The sequence below is a fragment of the Drosophila persimilis genome, unplaced genomic scaffold, assembly GCF_003286085.1.
Source record: "Drosophila persimilis strain 14011-0111.01,24,50 unplaced genomic scaffold, DperRS2 tig00000606-arrow-arrow-pilon, whole genome shotgun sequence".
In the NCBI taxonomy this organism is placed as follows: Eukaryota; Metazoa; Arthropoda; class Insecta; order Diptera; family Drosophilidae; genus Drosophila; species Drosophila persimilis.
Window position 1 is genome coordinate 2,690,120 of NW_020825324.1, and position 17,981 is coordinate 2,708,100.

General features: G+C 50.5%; 1 protein-coding gene across 2 annotated transcripts in view; it reads left to right on the forward strand.

Moving 5' to 3' along the window:
- Positions 1–16,675, forward strand: part of LOC6597824 (retinal homeobox protein Rx) — a 37,072-nt gene extending 20,397 nt beyond the window's left edge. The window contains exons 4-7 of one of the 2 annotated variants that reach the window (XM_026990682.1): positions 14,020–14,209; positions 15,507–16,155; positions 16,233–16,326; positions 16,420–16,675. In XM_026990682.1, the coding sequence (XP_026846483.1) occupies positions 14,020–14,209; positions 15,507–16,155; positions 16,233–16,326; positions 16,420–16,656 (1,170 nt within the window). In that variant the 3' untranslated portion in view covers positions 16,657–16,675. The remainder of the gene's footprint in view (positions 1–14,019; positions 14,210–15,506; positions 16,156–16,232; positions 16,327–16,419) is intronic. The other variant, XM_026990683.1, reaches the window with a different exon arrangement.
- The last annotated feature ends 1,306 nt before the right edge of the window (positions 16,676–17,981 follow it).

The window sequence follows — 17,981 nt, forward strand, 5'->3', positions numbered from 1 at the left end:
ACGTTACTTTTGGGCAGGATGAGGCCGATGATGTTGCGATGACACGTGTAAGTGCAGCCACATTGTCGCAATTACACTTATTGCTCGCCGGAGATGTGGGGCGGGGAGGGGGTGGACAGGAGGCCGCTTGGGCGGACGGGTAGATGGACATGGACCTCGCCCTGGTACTGTTATTAATTTGCTGCGTTTTGTTTGTTGTTTATTTCGAGTGGGATTTGCCTGGGCCTCTGCCCACCCACAGTGCGGAAACGTGACCCAAGCCCGGTTTCCCTCTGGCCTCCACCCGGCACTCAGCGCCCAGCACGCACTCCATCCCACCATCCCACCATCGAAACATCCCATCATCCCATCATCATCAGCTACATCCTTCGCCTCATCTTTGTCATAGCGTGGTGGACCTATTAGCGCAAAATGAGCACCAGATCTCATCGGAGGCCGTCATCTCGGAGTATTTGAGACACTTTGGTTGGGTTTTTTCCTACTTCCCCGTTGCCACCATGCAACATGTAGTACGTTCGTTTTTTGTGCCGCCCCTGCGCGTACGTGTCTTGAAGTGGGAAAGTAGCTTGTTAAGCACTTAACGCTTCCATTGGCAGGGCTCTTGGGTCTCTGTCTCTCTGTCTCTGGCTGTGTCACTGGCCACTGGAGTGGAAGCGGAGAGGCGCTCATTTAGAAATCGATTGCGGCAGCAATTAGCCGATAGCCAGAAATGAATCCCCCCCCCCCCACCTACTCTACTCTACTCTACTCCACATTCCCTCCCGATACGAATCACTAAGACGAGCACAAAGACATAGTTCCATAGATGTAAACCAACCAAAAATGCCTGAACAATCTGCTCAGGCAGACATGTTAAGACATCGGCACTCTCCTGGGCGGGTCTCCAAGGATGGGACTTCCTTCACGCAGGAGCATCACTAGAACCCGTGTCCACCGCGAGACGGGTTTATTGCTTGGTCTAGTCCAGTGCCGATAGTTTTGGTTAGACTCTCCATATGGCTATAAATAAGAACTGCCTAAGTTTTGGCAAGATCAGTAATCACCGACCTGCGATTCGGGCAGTAGGAAGGCTCCCCCGTCCTACATTCTTGGGAGGTATACTCTCTTCCTCCTCGTCGCCTTCCCACTTCCAAAGTGCGTTTCTTGAATCAAAGTTTCGATGGGGATTGCTGCCTAGCTAGATGGTGAGTGGCATGTGAGTGATGAGAGAGACCACGAGCTTGAAACTTGGAGCCTGGAGGCTCTCCCGGGCGTCCTTCTTCCTTGTCGGCCTGCTGGTCCCTGGGAGCCAACAATCTCTTTTTCCTGAATAGTCTTTTGTCTACTCTTCCTTCCTACTTCCACCACTCGATGGCTCGAACCGAGTCGCTGTCGAGACTAATCTAATGAAAAACGGTGCCGAGGCGGTAATTGAAACACTTTTCCCTTTTGGGGAGCCAAAACTCAGCCAACAATTAGGCACCGGCTAACGATTTCTCGCCCAAAGTGCTGTCATCATCCAATCCAATCCAGTCCCAGCTCCAGTCCCAGCCCCAGTCCCAGTCCCAATCCAAGGAAGAGGGCAATCAGCTGGATCCGCACTGAATGAAGCCTATTATCGCGTTTTGAAAGGCGTAATTATCGCATGACAATCCAAACGGAATGTGTTATATTTGTATTTACTCAATAAACATTATCGTCGATCGTACAGATTGGGCAACCCAGCCCCAGTCCCAGCCCATTCCAATTCCAATTCAATTCAATTCAATCCAATTTCCAGCTCCCACACAACGAACTCGTTATTATAGCCCGATTCGGGAGGGAGAGAGAGAGGGCTTGTAGATTGGAAAATTAGTCATTTGGAAACTGGTATTGTTGTCCGTGGATTTCCTGTGTGTTTGAGTGTTCGTCTGGGAAGCGCCTGAGTTTTCTCAGAGTAAGTACAAATTTCAGTTCCCATACACCAGATCATCGGTGCATACTGCATAGATCATCAAAAGACTTTTGTGGCTTGTATGGCCGTGGCTATTTCTGCCAGAATCGGCACAAATGGCCATCAAACATGTTGGAGAAAAACACGAAATGCTCCAACGCTTCCAGAGGGTGATTCGTGAAGTTCATTCCCAAAAAGGTTTGCCCGCAGAATCTGCCAGACTGTAATAACATCTAACCAATTGCCGGGGCTACTTATAAATACACGATGGCACATCCATCCAAAAACGATCAACTGTTGGCCATATACGGTGGGTCTGTCGGTCGGACACTGCCACTCCGCAGTGCATTCAACTCGGAATGATTTGAAGACTTAAATGACGGAGGAGGAGGAGGAGGAGGATGTCGGCTGGGCGGATGAATCACTAGCTCTAATAACGAGCATGAATCGCCGCGATCAGTCTAATTTGGCGACTGTGGCAAATTCTGGTTAATTTGCGCCCAAAGCCTTTCACTTTTTCCCGCTGCCAACAATGGGAATAGTCGAGGAGGAAGGCAGGGGCAGGGGCAGGGGCTGGGGCAGGGGCAGGGGCTGGGGCTGGGGGAAATATAATTAAAAAGGTGTTATTATATTTTCACGCCTCGACTGCGCGGAAAAGTCAACAGACAGACCTGGAAACTGGCGACTACCACTACGAAACAGAAAAACGTCAACGACTCCGACAAATTATTTGCAGAATCATCAAATTAAAGGTTTGATGTTGATTTCAACAAGCCCCGCAGCACGGGCGGGCCAGCAGGAGGGCGGGGGACAGGGCCAGGGACAGGGCCAGGGACAGGGACAGGGACAGGGACAGGGACCCTCGCTGGAGAAGCGACTGCATGTACTCGTACTTAGCCGAGTATATATTTATACATACATACATATATGTATATTGAAAAACTGAACAGTCATGCCATGCACCGGTCCCAGCAGCCCTCTAGTGTCTGTATAATTTTCGTTCGTTCTCTCGAATTGGCTGTCATAAGTTTTGAGTAGAAAATTGGTGTGCAACCAGCAACAAATCCGATTTCAACCGTCTGACAAAGCAAACTGTATTCTCCTCTTTGTTGTTGTTGTTGTTGTTGTTGCTGGTGTTGTTGGTGTTGGTGTTGCCGTTCAAGTGTGGCAGCGGAGCAAAAGGATTTCTTGATTGCGATAATGAGTTATACTTAATTTTCTTGCACCGAAACGCGAGCCTGAGAGCCTGAGAGCCTGAGAGCCTGAGAGCCCGAAACAGACCCGAAAACCAAATTGAAACAGAACGGCCACTTGAGCAGAGGCTGCCGAGGGCCAAAAAACGGAGATGGAGATGGAGATGGAGAGAGGGATCCCTGGGACTTATAGAGGTACCATCATGATCGATAACGAAAGGACTGTGGCGCTGCCGGAGGAGTTGGAATCCAACAGGTTGTGGAGTGAACATTTTGCTAAGTATCTAGATCTAAATTCGAAGTCCCCAAATCTCTAAGAATCGTTTTACCTATCCTATGCCTCCATATACCTATGAGAAACCGAAGACCAAGCAGAACGTATCCAAAGGAAGGCTTCGAAGGGGACCAATTAAGATAGCCATACATCAGCGACCACATACGAGTATATGAACAGGATATACCGTCGCTATCTTTCAGTTTTTCAGAGAGTAGAGCAAATGGAGTCCCACTGTGGAGCAGGCCAGATAGGGAACTAGCGCCATTAGCCAATGATCTTGGATCGATTAGCAGTTGGGATGATCGGAATCAGCACCAAATAGAGTATCTGTGCGATACCTAGTTACATATTCAAACAGTCAAATGGAGGGGAAAGCCTCCCGCCCCGTTCGGAGCAGGCATTCTGCTGTTTCATTTGAGAGTGTGGCCCGGGCCAACTAATTTCCTTTCTGGCGTGGAGTCCATTTGTTAAAAAAGCAAAGCGAAATTTTGACAGTTTCATTGTTTGTGCTAGCCATCGGGCGGTGGCCTGCGAAAGGGTTGGCCGGGCAGGACTGGCAGGACTGCATTCCGTAGGTGGATGGGCCGGAAATTAGGCGCGGCCCCGTTCTGCAATTAGAGCAAATATCGGACCTGGACTGAGAGCTGGACTGAGAGTCGGGGATGGGGACGGGGACGGGGACGGGGATGGAGTTGGAGTTCCTTGATTGATGGTCATTCATGGCTGGCTGCCATTGATTGATGGGAAACGTAACTTGTTCTCCTTGGGGAACCTGTTTCATCTAGTCTCCCCCCCTCCTGCCACTTGCTGTGCAACCAACTAATCCACACTTTCATCTCGCTGTCTGTGAGCATATTTTTCAATTATGTCTAAGCCCCGCCGCAGACGCTTAAAAGTGAAACTGAAACAGAAACAGAATCCAGATACAATTGACATTATAAATCGCATTTCACGCTAATTTGCAACAACAAGTGGTGGGTGGTGGGTGGGAGGGGCTCTATGTATTGCTGGCTCAAAGGAAACTGCGGTTTCTCGTTTTGGCTTTGCCACACACACACAGAGAGAGAGAGAGAGAGAGCGAGAGAGAGATACTCCAACAATAAGTGTATGAGAAGGGAAAGGGAAACGGCATTCATTGAATAAAGTGAAAGTCCCTCCCGACTGTTGAAAATTTTACAGGAAAAATGCGAGCATTTAACAATCTGAGCTTCCTGCCAGGTCCCAGTGGGACCTCCGGCTCCGGCTCCGGGTCCGGGTCCGGGGGTTCAGCAGGCAAACAAAACACTTACCCGGAAACGGGGAAACGTTTTGAGAAAATTAATTTTATAGATTAGAAACATTCATTGTTGAGTGGGTGGCTGGGTGGCTGGGCTGCTGGGCGGCTGTTTCTGCGGCAGGGGCGTGCACGCACTCGAGCAGGGGCAATGAGCCTTGTCAGCTGCCCCCCCCCAGAGCCAGAGCCAGAGCCAGAGCCCTGGTCCTCCCCTGCTCTCAGGTGGGCGCCCTCCCACCTGCAGCCGTAATTGAAGAATTGTCAGCGAATTATGGTCGGATAATGGGCCCCCGGATTGGAGCTGCAGCGGCAGGGACAGGGGCTCGTCACAGCATGATCCAGACTATTTATACGGCACAGTCGGAGCTGCCAGCTTAACCCGCAAAAGTTGTGCACTTTATCAACTGTTGCAATTCGGGGGCGTGGCGCCACGCGGCGTCGCCTGCATGCGTTTGACACTTCAATTGGTTTGTCGCGCCTCACACAGCCTCGCCTCGCACAGCATCGCGGCAAATGGCAAAAAAACCCACCAGAAGAAGCCACGGCCGACGAGCAGAAGCCCATCCGAAACGGGGATACCCTGCCGGAACCTCCCAGAACCAACCTCTTTACAAAGTGCCTCAAAAGTGGTTATTGCAAGTCCTACAAGTCGATTCCTTGTGTATTTCTTCGCCCCATCCATCCACCAGGACCAGCGATGGGCAGGGCACTCGCGTCAGATACATAACGGGACGAGAGGCTGGCAGCTGGAGACGAATTTGTGCGGTGGACTGTTAGTTTCTGGGGGTGTGCCAGCCGGGGGGAGGCAGGGTGGTGTCAGGTAGGCGTGTCATGGCGCCCAAATCGAAGTCCCAGTACCAGTCCTGGACTCCCCTTCGGCCTGGTCTGGCTGCGACTGGCTGCGACTGGCTGCGACTGGCTCTTGTGGCACACGCAAATCAGACAATTTGTATCCAGCGGTGAATATAATTGAAAAATGATTGGTTTACCATTAATGAAAATGATGATGACGACATTGATGTGGATGTGGATGTTGACTGCTGTCGGCGACAGGCACCTGCAGTTGCGTCTTCGATTGTTGGGTCAATCGGCCATCGAACGCCTCGATAAATGATTATAATGGCCCATGGCCCCCATTGTCCATAGCACTGCGGCAGGAGGCAGAGACAGAGGAATATTAAATCATAAAATGAGGAACAAATCAAGGAATAAATCAAAGAAGTCAGTGGTTTCCTTTGAGCCGAGCTGGGCCAGTTCAAGACTCGATTTCGAAGCCATCGGATATACAAAAAAGAGGTTGCTTTAAGCAGATGCCCCACTCCCCCCCCCCCCCCCCCCCGCACAGCTTTCGCCTCCTGTGGGTCCACCCACTCGTTTCGTAATCTGTGTCAGATGCTGGCACTCACTTTCCCACTGGGATTGGGGCACGTCCATCGAGGAATTTCTATTTGGCCTCCAGGACCCCACATTGTTGGCGTTTAGGACTTATTAACATTAAATCGCTGGCGCTCAGCAGCAGGCAGGCGGCGCCTGTCGCCTCAAATTGGAAATTCCTTCATTAATTCTAATAAGATTATTAGGCCCAGGCCCAGGCCCAGTCCCAGGCCCAGGCCCAGTCCCAGCCCAGTCCCAGGCCCAATGATAATGATAATGATGATCAAATGAGTTTTCGGCTCGACGGCGGTTCGGGATTTGTATTTTGACACCTCGGAGTCAACTCCAATCAGCGGCAAATCGTCCGCGATCCTGTGTCGGCCGCAGGATAATGGTTATCCCGTGGTACTTGCGGTCGGCCGGTCGTGTGAAACTCACAAAACAGATAGTGGTTGCCCCGGTAACCTCCCCCGCTTCCCACAGATCAGAGTGGAGCGGCGCGGCGCGGCGCGGACGCTCGAGTAAATCCAATAAGCATAAGTGTGCTCCGTAGAGTCCCGCGAGACCCTGCGACCATTGAGTGCGAAATGAATGAAATTAGCGCGCGTTAATCATAAACAAACTGATGATTCCGAGGAGCAGGGCTCGCATTGGCTCCGAGGGTGGGATGATGCTGATTATGGTCTCCCGGAGCAACCCTTTGCAGAGCAGGGCAGGGCTGGGCAGGGCAGGGCTGGGCAGGGCAGGGCTGGGCAGGGCAGCACCCTCCACAAATGGTGTGCTCGGAAAACAAAGCGACGACATAACAAGGCAAAACAAACAAACAAATTGCAACAGTTCTCACAGTGAGTGTGGTGGGATGCCTGCCCCTGCCCCTGCCTCATTCCCTCTGATGATGAGCAAAATGCGAACCGGCAACCTGCTGCGACGGCACGCGTCCGCAGACTGCTCCGAGGCCGTCGTGCACTTGCCAATTTGATGATAACTTCTCAACTGGGAAACCCGAATCAGTGCCACATCCTGCGACGTCCTGCAATGCTGCTTCGCGGCTAGTCTCAAGCTGGGCGCCCTTGCCTCCTCGTCCGTTGTGGGTGCGCGCTGCGCACTGGGCCCTGGCTGTGGCTGTGGCTGTGGCTGTGGTGGGGGGGGGGGGGGATCGGGTGGGATTTATGGCCTTGCGGATGCACTGCTACTGCCCTGAATCATAGGAAAAGAGTCGGCACTGGGTCTGGTCTGGCCCTAAACGAGATACTACTACCAACTGCTACTTCCACTAGCTGGCAATTATCGAGAGTTCCATCCGCCTATTCGGGGCTCTTCAGGCCATCGGGAGATGGCAAAATCATGGTAAGACTAGCTTGAGACTCACAAAACTCAATCATCCTATTGAATTCCCAAGTTTTGGGCCTACAAAATCGATGAAATTTCAGTTTACAGAAACCTAATGGAAAATAATGAAATAAATAAGCCCCTGGAAATCGTTGCCGTCTTCGGAAGCTCCCTGTTTATTCTGCCATATCTGATTATCGTCGGATAACTACATTCTATATTCATTCACAGTCAATACCGATATTTTTTGTTTAATTTATTTAAAGATGATTAGTTTAAATCATTTTTGTATACATAATTTCATTAACTTTTATGTGAAATAATTGAATCCGTAATCTTGTTGTGTTCATATTTTCCTTTTAATCTTATCTTCTATAAGGAGATGATGCCTGATGAAAGTTTCTCCTATCTCTATAAGGAGATGTTTTTCTCAAAGTCTCTTTTACAATCTTACAACTGCACATAGAGGATTTGATCGTTTCAGGACCTGAGGGGTCGGTTCAAGACTGTGTTAGCTGAAGATCTGTTCTCATATAACAGACGAGGTGCAAGAAGTGGGGGCTGGGTGTAGACGCCGGGTCGAGGCCGAGTTTGCCGTGCCCCAATGCAGGGGCGCGACAGATCGAGAGAGCGATAGAGCAGGATAGGGCCGCTGCAGTGCGGGAGCACTATCCCTAGTATCCCCTATTCCTATTGACAAGACCTCACCGATATAACCGGACTGAGCCGATATTCAAAGACCTAACCTATAATGGGCTATCGATAGTCGGGAGAACAGACTCATTAATTGTACCTTTTGAACCATGCACTTGGGCTCTTATTCGATATACAAATTATTAATAAGCGATATTAAATGTATGTGTATATGTGTATGTGTGTATGTATATAGGTTACAATGTGGCACAGTGACGGGTAGTGCAAAAAACAGACAACAATCGGGACTGCTGCACCACTGGCTACTATCGATGAACTATCGGCTACCACTAGGCTGCGGAAATGCCCGAATGAAGATATCAAAGAAATCAACCTTCTGCAATGTGGCTAAGGGGCCCCAAGGCCCCTAAGGGGCTTTCTCTCCCCCCAAACTCTTCAATTGGTGGCTTTTGGTGTCTTCTAATTTGATTCCAAATTGATTTACCGACCGGACGATTACCCAGAAGTACTGCCATTCGATTGTGTGATGCGCAAACTACTCGCAGTCCAAATATTGTGCAATTGTTGAAGTCGGCTTTTGGCATTGTCTGGCCGCACGACCCGCCCCCCGGCATTGTCTCCCCTCCGCATTGTCCACCCCTCGAGTGGTTGGCTGCGGCACGCTCTTTCAGCGCGTAATTAGAAAATCGGCTCATTAATCATGATGCATTTAAAACATCGTTTGAGTGTAATTAATAGTTCAGCATTCAGCAGCGGCAGTGGCAGCGGCAGTGGCAGTGGCAGTGGCAGCGTCCAATGTCAAGTAAAGGTCATTAATATGAGGCGACTGTACGCGGAGTCCGAGTGACTCCAAAGTCAAGCCTTTAGTTCCGTTTTTGTAAATTACTCGCGAGAATGAAGCAAAAAAACGCGCCAACACTTTGCATTTACATTTCTTAATCCGCAAAGCTCCATGAAAAGCCCCATCCCCACATCACTCTCTCTCTCTCTCTCTGTCTCTCTCTCTGTCTCCTCTGTGCGGGTCTGGGCTTTGAATGAATGAATGAAACAAAAGCTCAAATGAAAGCTGGAAATTGAAGAAAGAAAATGCAAAAAGACAGAGGAAAGGGTGAAGGGTGAGGGGTGAGGGGTGAGCGGTGAGCGGTGAGCGGTGAGAGGTGAAGAAAAAAGCAAACAAATTCCGCGAATGTCAATTGAATATTGCATATAAAGTGCGGGATGTCGTTATGAAATTTCCACACGCTTCGAATGGCTGACTGACTCCGACTCCGACTCCCTCCCGCACCCGCACCCGCACCCAATCCCCCGTTCGAGTTGATGAAGTAAACCAATAAAGGCCGCATGCCGCCGCACACAGCCACAAAGCCGGGCCAAATCCCCTCAAACACACACACAGACAGACAGACCACACATACACAGATGCAATCGAATGCAATTCTCATGCACATGTCACCTGAAAAGGACGAGAGGTCCTGCGAACTGCATATGCAATTTGCGCAATTTTGCAGCACCAGTGAGCAAATATTTGAGGCTTTCCCCTCCCCCTCCCCCTCCCCCTCGTACTCGTACTCCAGCTCCAGCTCCGCCTCCTTCCAGGTGGCAAAAGCCAGGGGCACCCCCACAGGAATCGAAATGCCTGCCAATACCCTGGCCCATACCCTGGCCCATACCCTGGCCCATACCCTGGCCCACACCCTGGCCCATACCCTGGCCCATACCCTGGCCCATACCCTGGCCCTTTGATTGGTTGCCAATACTTTAATTACGGCCAAGAGTTGGGCCTCACCTTTGTCTGGTCCTGGGTCCAGCTTGTAGGTCGCTTCTGGCATAGATCTATGGGATGCTATGGAAAGTATGGAGAGATGGGGATGCGTCGTACAACAAAAGTTCATCGATCAGTGGATCGATTAATATCAATCCTCCATCAATGCAAATGTAAGGGACGCGTAGGGACCGTGATCTCGTGCGGAACCCCTGTCCATCCTCCCGAGCGAACTGTGACCTCATCATCGTTCGATTTGGCTGGCCAGCAATTTTATAGTTCGATAAATCAAAAGCGTTTCCACCCACCGGTCGGACAGTCGGACAGTCGGACAAGTGGGCGTGACAGTCTCCAAGTGCCAGTCGCTAGGCGGCGGCATCTTCAGTCTCAGTCTATAAAAATGTGGCTGTCCAGAAGACCCGTCCACCCGTCCACCCATCCACCCGAGCACCCCTTCAGGCATTCATGCACTCGAACTCGGACTCGTACTCTCGTATAATAATAAATTTTCAATCAGCAAATTGATGTCGTGATTCGCATTGGCGTATTGGCAGCCGGAATAGGAATTGGAATCGATGCTGGGATAGAAATGGGCACGGGAATGGGTCTAGTAATCATTTAGCAGCAGATTGTCCAGGCTGTTATCTATATTAAAATGGTTGCCGTTATCCGGCACTCACCACCCCACCCCTGGTCACATTGGGTTACCCAAAAGGCCGGATCAATAGATTAAAATGGTGATTAAGTTGCTGGCCATCCCGTTCCACTCGATCCGAGGCCATCCGCTCGATACGATTGAGAGCTCTATGATAATTGAGTTCTGCTTAAGATTAACCCAATATTTGGAAGCGTTTCAGGGGGAACTTGCAGGAGCCGCAATTGGTTTGATTGTAGGGACACCTAGGGGCAGACACCACACGTATCTGCGGCAGGGTTTCGGTTATCGGCAAATTTCCGTTTTGAAAATTTATGGCATTTCCCTCTTTGATTTCCGCACTCAAAATGGACGCCAGCCGCGCCCGGCCCTGGCATGGTATCATAATGACGATTGAATCTGGATGATGGCCTGTGATGGGATGTTGTTTCTGTAGCCGGAACGGCACAGGGCCGCACAGAGCCGCACAGAACGGAGCGGGACATAAAGGGGCTGTGACAGCCAAGGGCCCGGCAGCCATTGGGGGCATGGCCTGGGCTCCCAATTGCAAAATGATATAATTCAATGAGAGTTGATTAAATTAACAGAGAGCTGCCGGGGCTGGCTACCGGATGGTTGGATGGTTGGACGATGGCTGCTGGATGGCTGCTGGATGGCTGCCTCCTGGCGGCTAGGAGCATCGTTGACACTCTCTTGCTTCCGCTCTCCCTCTCCCCCCCCCCTCTCTCTCTCTCTCTCTGTGGCCCTGTTTTCCGGACGCAGGCTGGGGCCCTACACGGCGGACGTTGCTTGTGTGCCTTGTTAATGAAATTTTCCGCTCCTTTGGCAGTTGCACACCATCTCTCCCTCTGTGTATCTCTGCTTCTCCGCTTCTGGTTGTGTGCGTGTGTACCTGTATTGTTTCCATGCGAGTATCTGTGTGTGTGTGTGTCTGCTATTTATTATTGCAAAATGTTGCTATTGCTTCTGCTGCTGCTGCTGCTGCTGCTTCTGCCTCTGCGTCTTTTGTCTGTTGTTGCAACTGATGATGATGACGTTGACGTTGCATGATGAAATAACAAACCGGATTAATTTGATTTCGTAGGCAGCCCAGCCCAGCCCAGGCCCAGCCCAGGCTCCCAGTCTAAGGTCGAAGCCAAGCCGGAACAGATTAGAGGAGCAGCGAGGCCCTGCCCCAAAAGTGGAGCCTGCCGCTTTGTGTCCCCCTACCCTCTGTGTGGCAGTGTCTCTGTGTCGCAGTGTGTGCTCAAATTAATTTGACATCCGTTGGCAGCACTCTCGAGAACAGTGGCAGGCAATTTCAGGACGCACTGTTTGCGGAATCCCATCTTTAATCGGAGTTGTTCAGCCGGAAAGCGCTCCACGAGTCCTCGCAAATACTCGACAGATCCCCACGGTGAGTCACACACAAGCGACAGTGCGTTTCAAAACGGTATGCTCGGTCTATCGATCTTCGTTCCCCTTCTTTGAATCGAATCTTTGAAGGAAATACCTACCATTCCATCGGATGGATGTGTTTCTTTCTCCACTTGCCTTAGAGCACTGAAACGCACTGTACAGCTGAAAGTTTGGCGCTTTGTTCGCCGCTCCGACAGGCGGGCGGCACTTTGCCAAAATCCGGCAAAAGTTGTAAATTTCCTGGGCTGCAACGGAACGCACTGAGTGGCTCCCGTTCCCGTTCCCGTTCCCGCTCCCTCTCCCTCCCCTTCCGTACGGAGACTCGGATTGCCATTCGGATCTGGGGCTGCCAATTTCTCATGCAACCCGGATTTATGAGTATCCCGAGAGCCAAGGGTACCGGGCTCCTGGTAGGCATCCAAGACTGGCGACAGAACCAAAAGCCAAACCACTTTATCTTCGTTTTGTGAGGATTGAGTGCCGTGCCATGCCGTGCCATGCCGTGCCGTGCCGTGCCACGCCCTGTCGTCCACTTAACCCGCGCACGATTTGTTGCGATTTGTTCAATCCGTGTGAAAAGGAATTGGGACTTGGTCTTGGACTTGGACTTGGACTTGGACTCGACTCTTGGCTCGTGCCATGCCAGTGGAATTTCGAGCAAAAATGTCGCCACAATGGCACCCGCAAGGCAAGTAGCGCAGGATCCCTGCCACTCGGTCGCCCCCTGCTTTGCATATTTTGCTTTTTATTATAAATTTTCATTCTGGACGAGGAGGCAGCCACTTCAGTGAGTTCTCGTCCTTCGTCGAATCCATTTTGCCGGGCAATCTTTACTCTCTGTCCCCCGTCCCCGTCCCCGTCCCAGTCTCTGTGTCTGCTCCCTGGTTCCCTGGCTCCGTGGCTCCCCCTTTTCGTACATGACTAATAGCAGAACTAAACGATTTGATGGACCAGAAAAATGATGACTTCTTTTTCGGTGCAGAAGCAGGAGGACGGCAGGACGGCAGGATGGCAGGGCGGCAGGATGGGTTTCGAGGGTTGCAAGTCCCTTTTTTCGAGTTAAATCCTTTGCCCGACTCTGCATACAGAGTGGGCTCCTGTGTCCGTGTCTGTGGTGTGTGCGCAAATCCTTTTATTGTGACAGTTGTTGTTGCGGGGCTGGCTGCCTCCTGCTTTTGTGATCAACATTTAATGTTTTCTTATTATTCGTATTACCAGTCGAGAGACTCGAGTCGAGAATCGGTTTAATGTTTTGGAAGATAATCTAATTTGGTCACTTATATGCGAATATGTATATCATTTGCTATTATGTGTGGACCAGCACCGCCCGAGAGTGTGTCTGTGTGCGCGTCTGTTTGGGTCTGCTGCTGCTGCTGCTGCTGCTGCTGCCACTGGCGTTTGTGGCATGTTGTCATCGCCAACAATGGCCACATTCTGCTGGCAGTGGCTCAGCCAAATGGGGGCAGCCAGCGGGCCAAGGCCTCCCCCTGGAGATTGGGCGGCGATAGAGGCTTATTGGGGACACGGGGAATCGAGGGAATCGAGGCAATCGAGGTCCTCTGTTGAGGAAACAAACTATGAAGGCAAGAAGTGGCAGCTTCAGTTATATTTGTGGCAATATATCTTGCCCAAACCACTTAGTAAACTCTGAACGATCGATGTGTGTGTAGACTCAAAGGCACGTCGGGGTCACCTTTCAGCGACTAACTAGATATTCGCGGCTTTGGGCGGATAAAGCTGATTGATTCGTGGATCAGACGATGCAAGGAACAAGCAATTTCAGTCTTAGATATCCCCCTAAAACATCAAGCATACTACGCCCTTGGGTTTCAGGCATCAATATGTGTAAGGAGTCCCTCTCTCTCCCTCTCTCCCTCTCTCCTTTGTGTGTCCCCAGCAGCTCAGGAGCTCAGCAGCTCAGCAGCTCAGCAGCTCAGCGGTTTATGGTCCAAGTATTAGCATTTAAAAAACATTCCATTTACATTTTTTCAATTTGGATGAGTTTTTTATTTAATAATTTGCAATTTGCATGCCATTTGGCTCCGACTGGAGAGCATTAGCCAGCCATCAGCCAGCCATCGGCCAGGCAAGAGGTCAGCGTCCATATGGCATATGGCAGCCGAACGCAGGACCCCAAATCCTCCCTCGAATGTACCATTAACAGCGCTCTGTTTTGCTTGATATTCTTCCAGGTCTGGTTCCAGAATCGCAGGGCCAAGTGGCGGAAGACCGAGAAGGTCTGGGGCGGCAGCACGATCATGGCCGAGTACGGACTGTACGGGGCGATGGTGAGGCACTCGCTGCCGCTGCCGGACACCATCTTGAAGTCGGCCAAGGAGAACGATGCGGTGGCGCCCTGGCTACTAGGTATGGAACAGAAATGTAAATGCAACAATCATATCGAAACTATCAAGCTATAGCCCACATTCACCATTCACCATTCACCATTTCCCGTCTCCCATCTGCCGTTCCCGCACCACAACACAACACAACACAGCCCTTGGTATCCACTCATTCGGGCAATAAGGAAACGACGGTGACCCCAAAGGAGGGTTTAATTAAATTTTGAGCCGCACAAAGGACAGCAGCTTGGGGATTATAAAGTGCGCGGTCGCGGTGCAGATCCCGTGGAAATTGTGAGCATATTTGGCGAGCATGTCCAACAACTAGAATCGAATCTTTTCGTCATATGTTGCGCACATTTCCCGAAATGACTTTGCGGATTAGCAGTCCTCTCCTCGCCTCGCCTCGCCTCTGCTATCCTCTCCGACAAGTGCCACCGGTTTGCCGGGCGGAAGGTCGCGGTGGCACTCGACCAGAGGGGGTGGCTCCGTGGCCGGATACGACTTCCTTTATTTGTTAATAATCGCTTAATAAATGCAAAATGCACACGCGATGCCACGAAGCAGGCAGAGAGGGGTTGAATCCCCCCTCCATCCTCCACCTCCATCATCCATCCTACATCCCCCATCCACCGCATTTCGCATCCCAATGAATTCCTGCTTTATTCGGCATTTATCGTTTATCTATTTCCATTGTGCGGCCTTTGGGACGGGGAAGAAAGAGCAGGAGCAGGAGCAGGAGCAGGAGCAGGAGGGGGAAGTGCTGGAAGTGCTAGAAGTGTGGGGTTAGACGCATAGTTCATCGGCTTTTACCCTCCTCGTCCTCCTGGTCCGCTGCATGACTCGCAAATTAATTCCCAAGTAGCCGTGGCCAAAGTCGGTTCGGGCCTTAAGTGGCTTATCGACGACTTAGCGAGTGGTCGCCCATAGTTCATCTGGGATTGGGATTGGGATTGGGATTGCCTGGGAGTTTTTAATTAAGTCGATATGTCAAATTAGTTGGCAATTGATAGAGCACATGAATTATGTATTTTAATGCTGTTTATAGAACTTAATTGGAAGAGCAATTAATGGGTGGGTGCCTGGGCTTTCCACTGGAGCTGCTCTACTAGTTCTTCCAGGAAGAAACTATAGATCTACTCGCAGAACATCTAAACTTCTTCTTCCCAATGGGATGAGTGTTTGGCCTCTTTTGTGCCAAGTTATAGATAGTTATAGCTCTTTGCAATCCCAAACACTCCCTCCTCGGGCAGCACCGCCCTCCACATAGCTCCATAAAGCACAACAAAACACCTCCCTGCAAATATCTACATATGTGCCTCTCTAATCTCCACCAGGCATGCACCGCAAATCGATTGAGGCCCAGTCCGCTCTCAAGGACGATTCGGGGGTGAGCGATCACGAGGACTCGGCCGGCTCGAAGTCGGCCCACTCCGAGGAGCTGCGCTCCCACTCGCGGGCCCTCAGCTCTTCCACGGAATCGCTGAACGTGGTCAGTCCGGCGCCAAGCAGTTGCAACACCATCACCTCGACGGCCCCGCCGACCTCGACGACGCCGCACGGCAGCAGCGGCTATGCGGCCGCCTCCTCGGCAGCCACCACGCCCACCGGGGCCAACACGAACAGCTCGGGATCGCCCCACATCGAGCTGGGCTCCCCATCCCCGCAGCAGTCCCAGACCCAGGCCCAGCTGATGCAACAGCAGCAGCAACAGCAGCAGAGCCAACATTACTTGTCTGGAGGTGGAGCCGCTATCGCCACCGCCACGCCGAGCTACCATCCGCTTCTGGATGCGGCCAATGCCGCCGGCGCCGGGGCCGCGGCCTCCAGCAAGGACTTCCACTTAATCATGAACACGGCGGTGGCGGCTGCGGCTGCGGCGGCCCAGCAGCAGCAGCAACAGCCCCAGATGGCGGCGGCGCCTCCGGGCCTGCATGCCCATCATCTAGCGGCCGCCCTCATGGAACACGATCCGGATGCGTTTAGGTGAGGCCGCAAAAGTCGACCTTATTCCAGATAACCGATATTTTAATCGAATGACTGGACCTTTGCACATTTTGCAGGAACAACTCCATTGCCTGTCTGCGGGCCAAGGCGCAGGAGCACCAGGCGCGGCTGCTCAACAACGGTGGCCTCTTCCTGCAGGTGCGGAGCTTTGCGGCACATGCCCAGGCTCAAGCCCAAGCTCAGGCTCAAGCTCAGGCTCAAGCTCAGGCCCAGGCTCAGGCCCAGGCTCAGGCCCAGGCTCAGGCCCAGGCTCAGGCCCAGGCTCAGGCCCAGTGTGATATGCTGAAGCACAGCGAGGAGCACAGCAACAACAACAGCACACAAGCAGGACCAGCGCCACATCCTCATACCAATCCACATGCCAATCCACACAGCCACTCCCACAGCCATTTGCGGGGCAACTCCAATCAGCAGCACATTAAAATGGAGCTTACGGGCAGCGGCGGCGAGGGGCCAATGGCAGCCTGTGAGGATGTCTGACGTCAGCAGGACACCTTCAATATGCAGTAATATAACCCCCCCCCCCCCCTCCCCCTCCTTCCTCACACGCACACACAAACCAAACCCGAACCAAATGAAAGATACCATTTTTTTTGATTAGACCTAAGCAATTAATTTTCTTGGATATAGATCTGTAATCGAATATTTTAAAATGTACGCATATGTTTATTTTAGCTGTAAAGACACGAAAACGTAATATTTTTAATAAATATTTAATCGAAATTCACTTTTGTTCTAATAATAAGAAATGAAAAATGCAAAACATTTGAAAAATCTACTAAGAAAATGATAATTTAATTCGTAGTGGATTCTTTCGTGCTCTGAAATCCCAGCTAGATTCCGTCCATCTCTATGTCTTACTTTTATTGACATCTACACAGATTTTGATGCATACATACGATCCACAATTAAAGCCCCAAAGGCGACACCTGACGGCACGACTAGTTACATTCCACATTTTACATTGAACTCTGCACATTCTACTTCTACATTCCTCATGTTGGTATGTAGCTACAGAGTGTTAGTATAACAGTTCAATAAAGTAGAGAACATGGTGGTGCTACGTCGAGTAAGTGCCGCCCTCAGGAGGTGAGGTCCTTCATACTTTCATATATCTACGATTTATGATTAGTATACTATTAAGACTTAAGATTATTAAATGAAATGAATGAAACAATTATTTCGAATAGGCCAATCAAGTAGGAAATAGATTCACCAATCGTATAAAATTATGTGGGCATGACAAATGTTCTATATAGCTAGTAATATTCGACGGAAGATCAAAAACGAGGAATATGATACATTTTCCGTATTTTTTAGAGTATATTTTATTGGGACTTGCTCTATTTTGTGATGGGATATCCTCTCTTCGTGGAGGGATTTTCCCCCACCACAATGTCCTTTTTCCCCTCAACAATGTCCCTTACATTCCATACTCACTTACGTTTTATGTTGCTGGCAGCATTAATTTGTATGGGCTAGACTCATGTGCCGTGAAATCGAGCAGCATTGTTCCACAACATTGCGCGGATTGAGCAACATTTTACATACCCTGGGAAATGGATGTTATGGAACTGAGAAAATGTTTGTCATCTAATGCACCAATAAGGGCCAAAACTAGTCAGTTTCTGTTTTAAAGGTATTTCAACGATATTTTGAAGGGTTTGGTCTTCTTACAGAAACCAAGAATGGGTATCGGGATCGGGATATATTTACAAGACCCTAATTATATGCATTAATATGTCCAAAACATAACAATCTGAGATCGTTTCTATATTAATTACGTTTTAAAACAAATTGGAAAA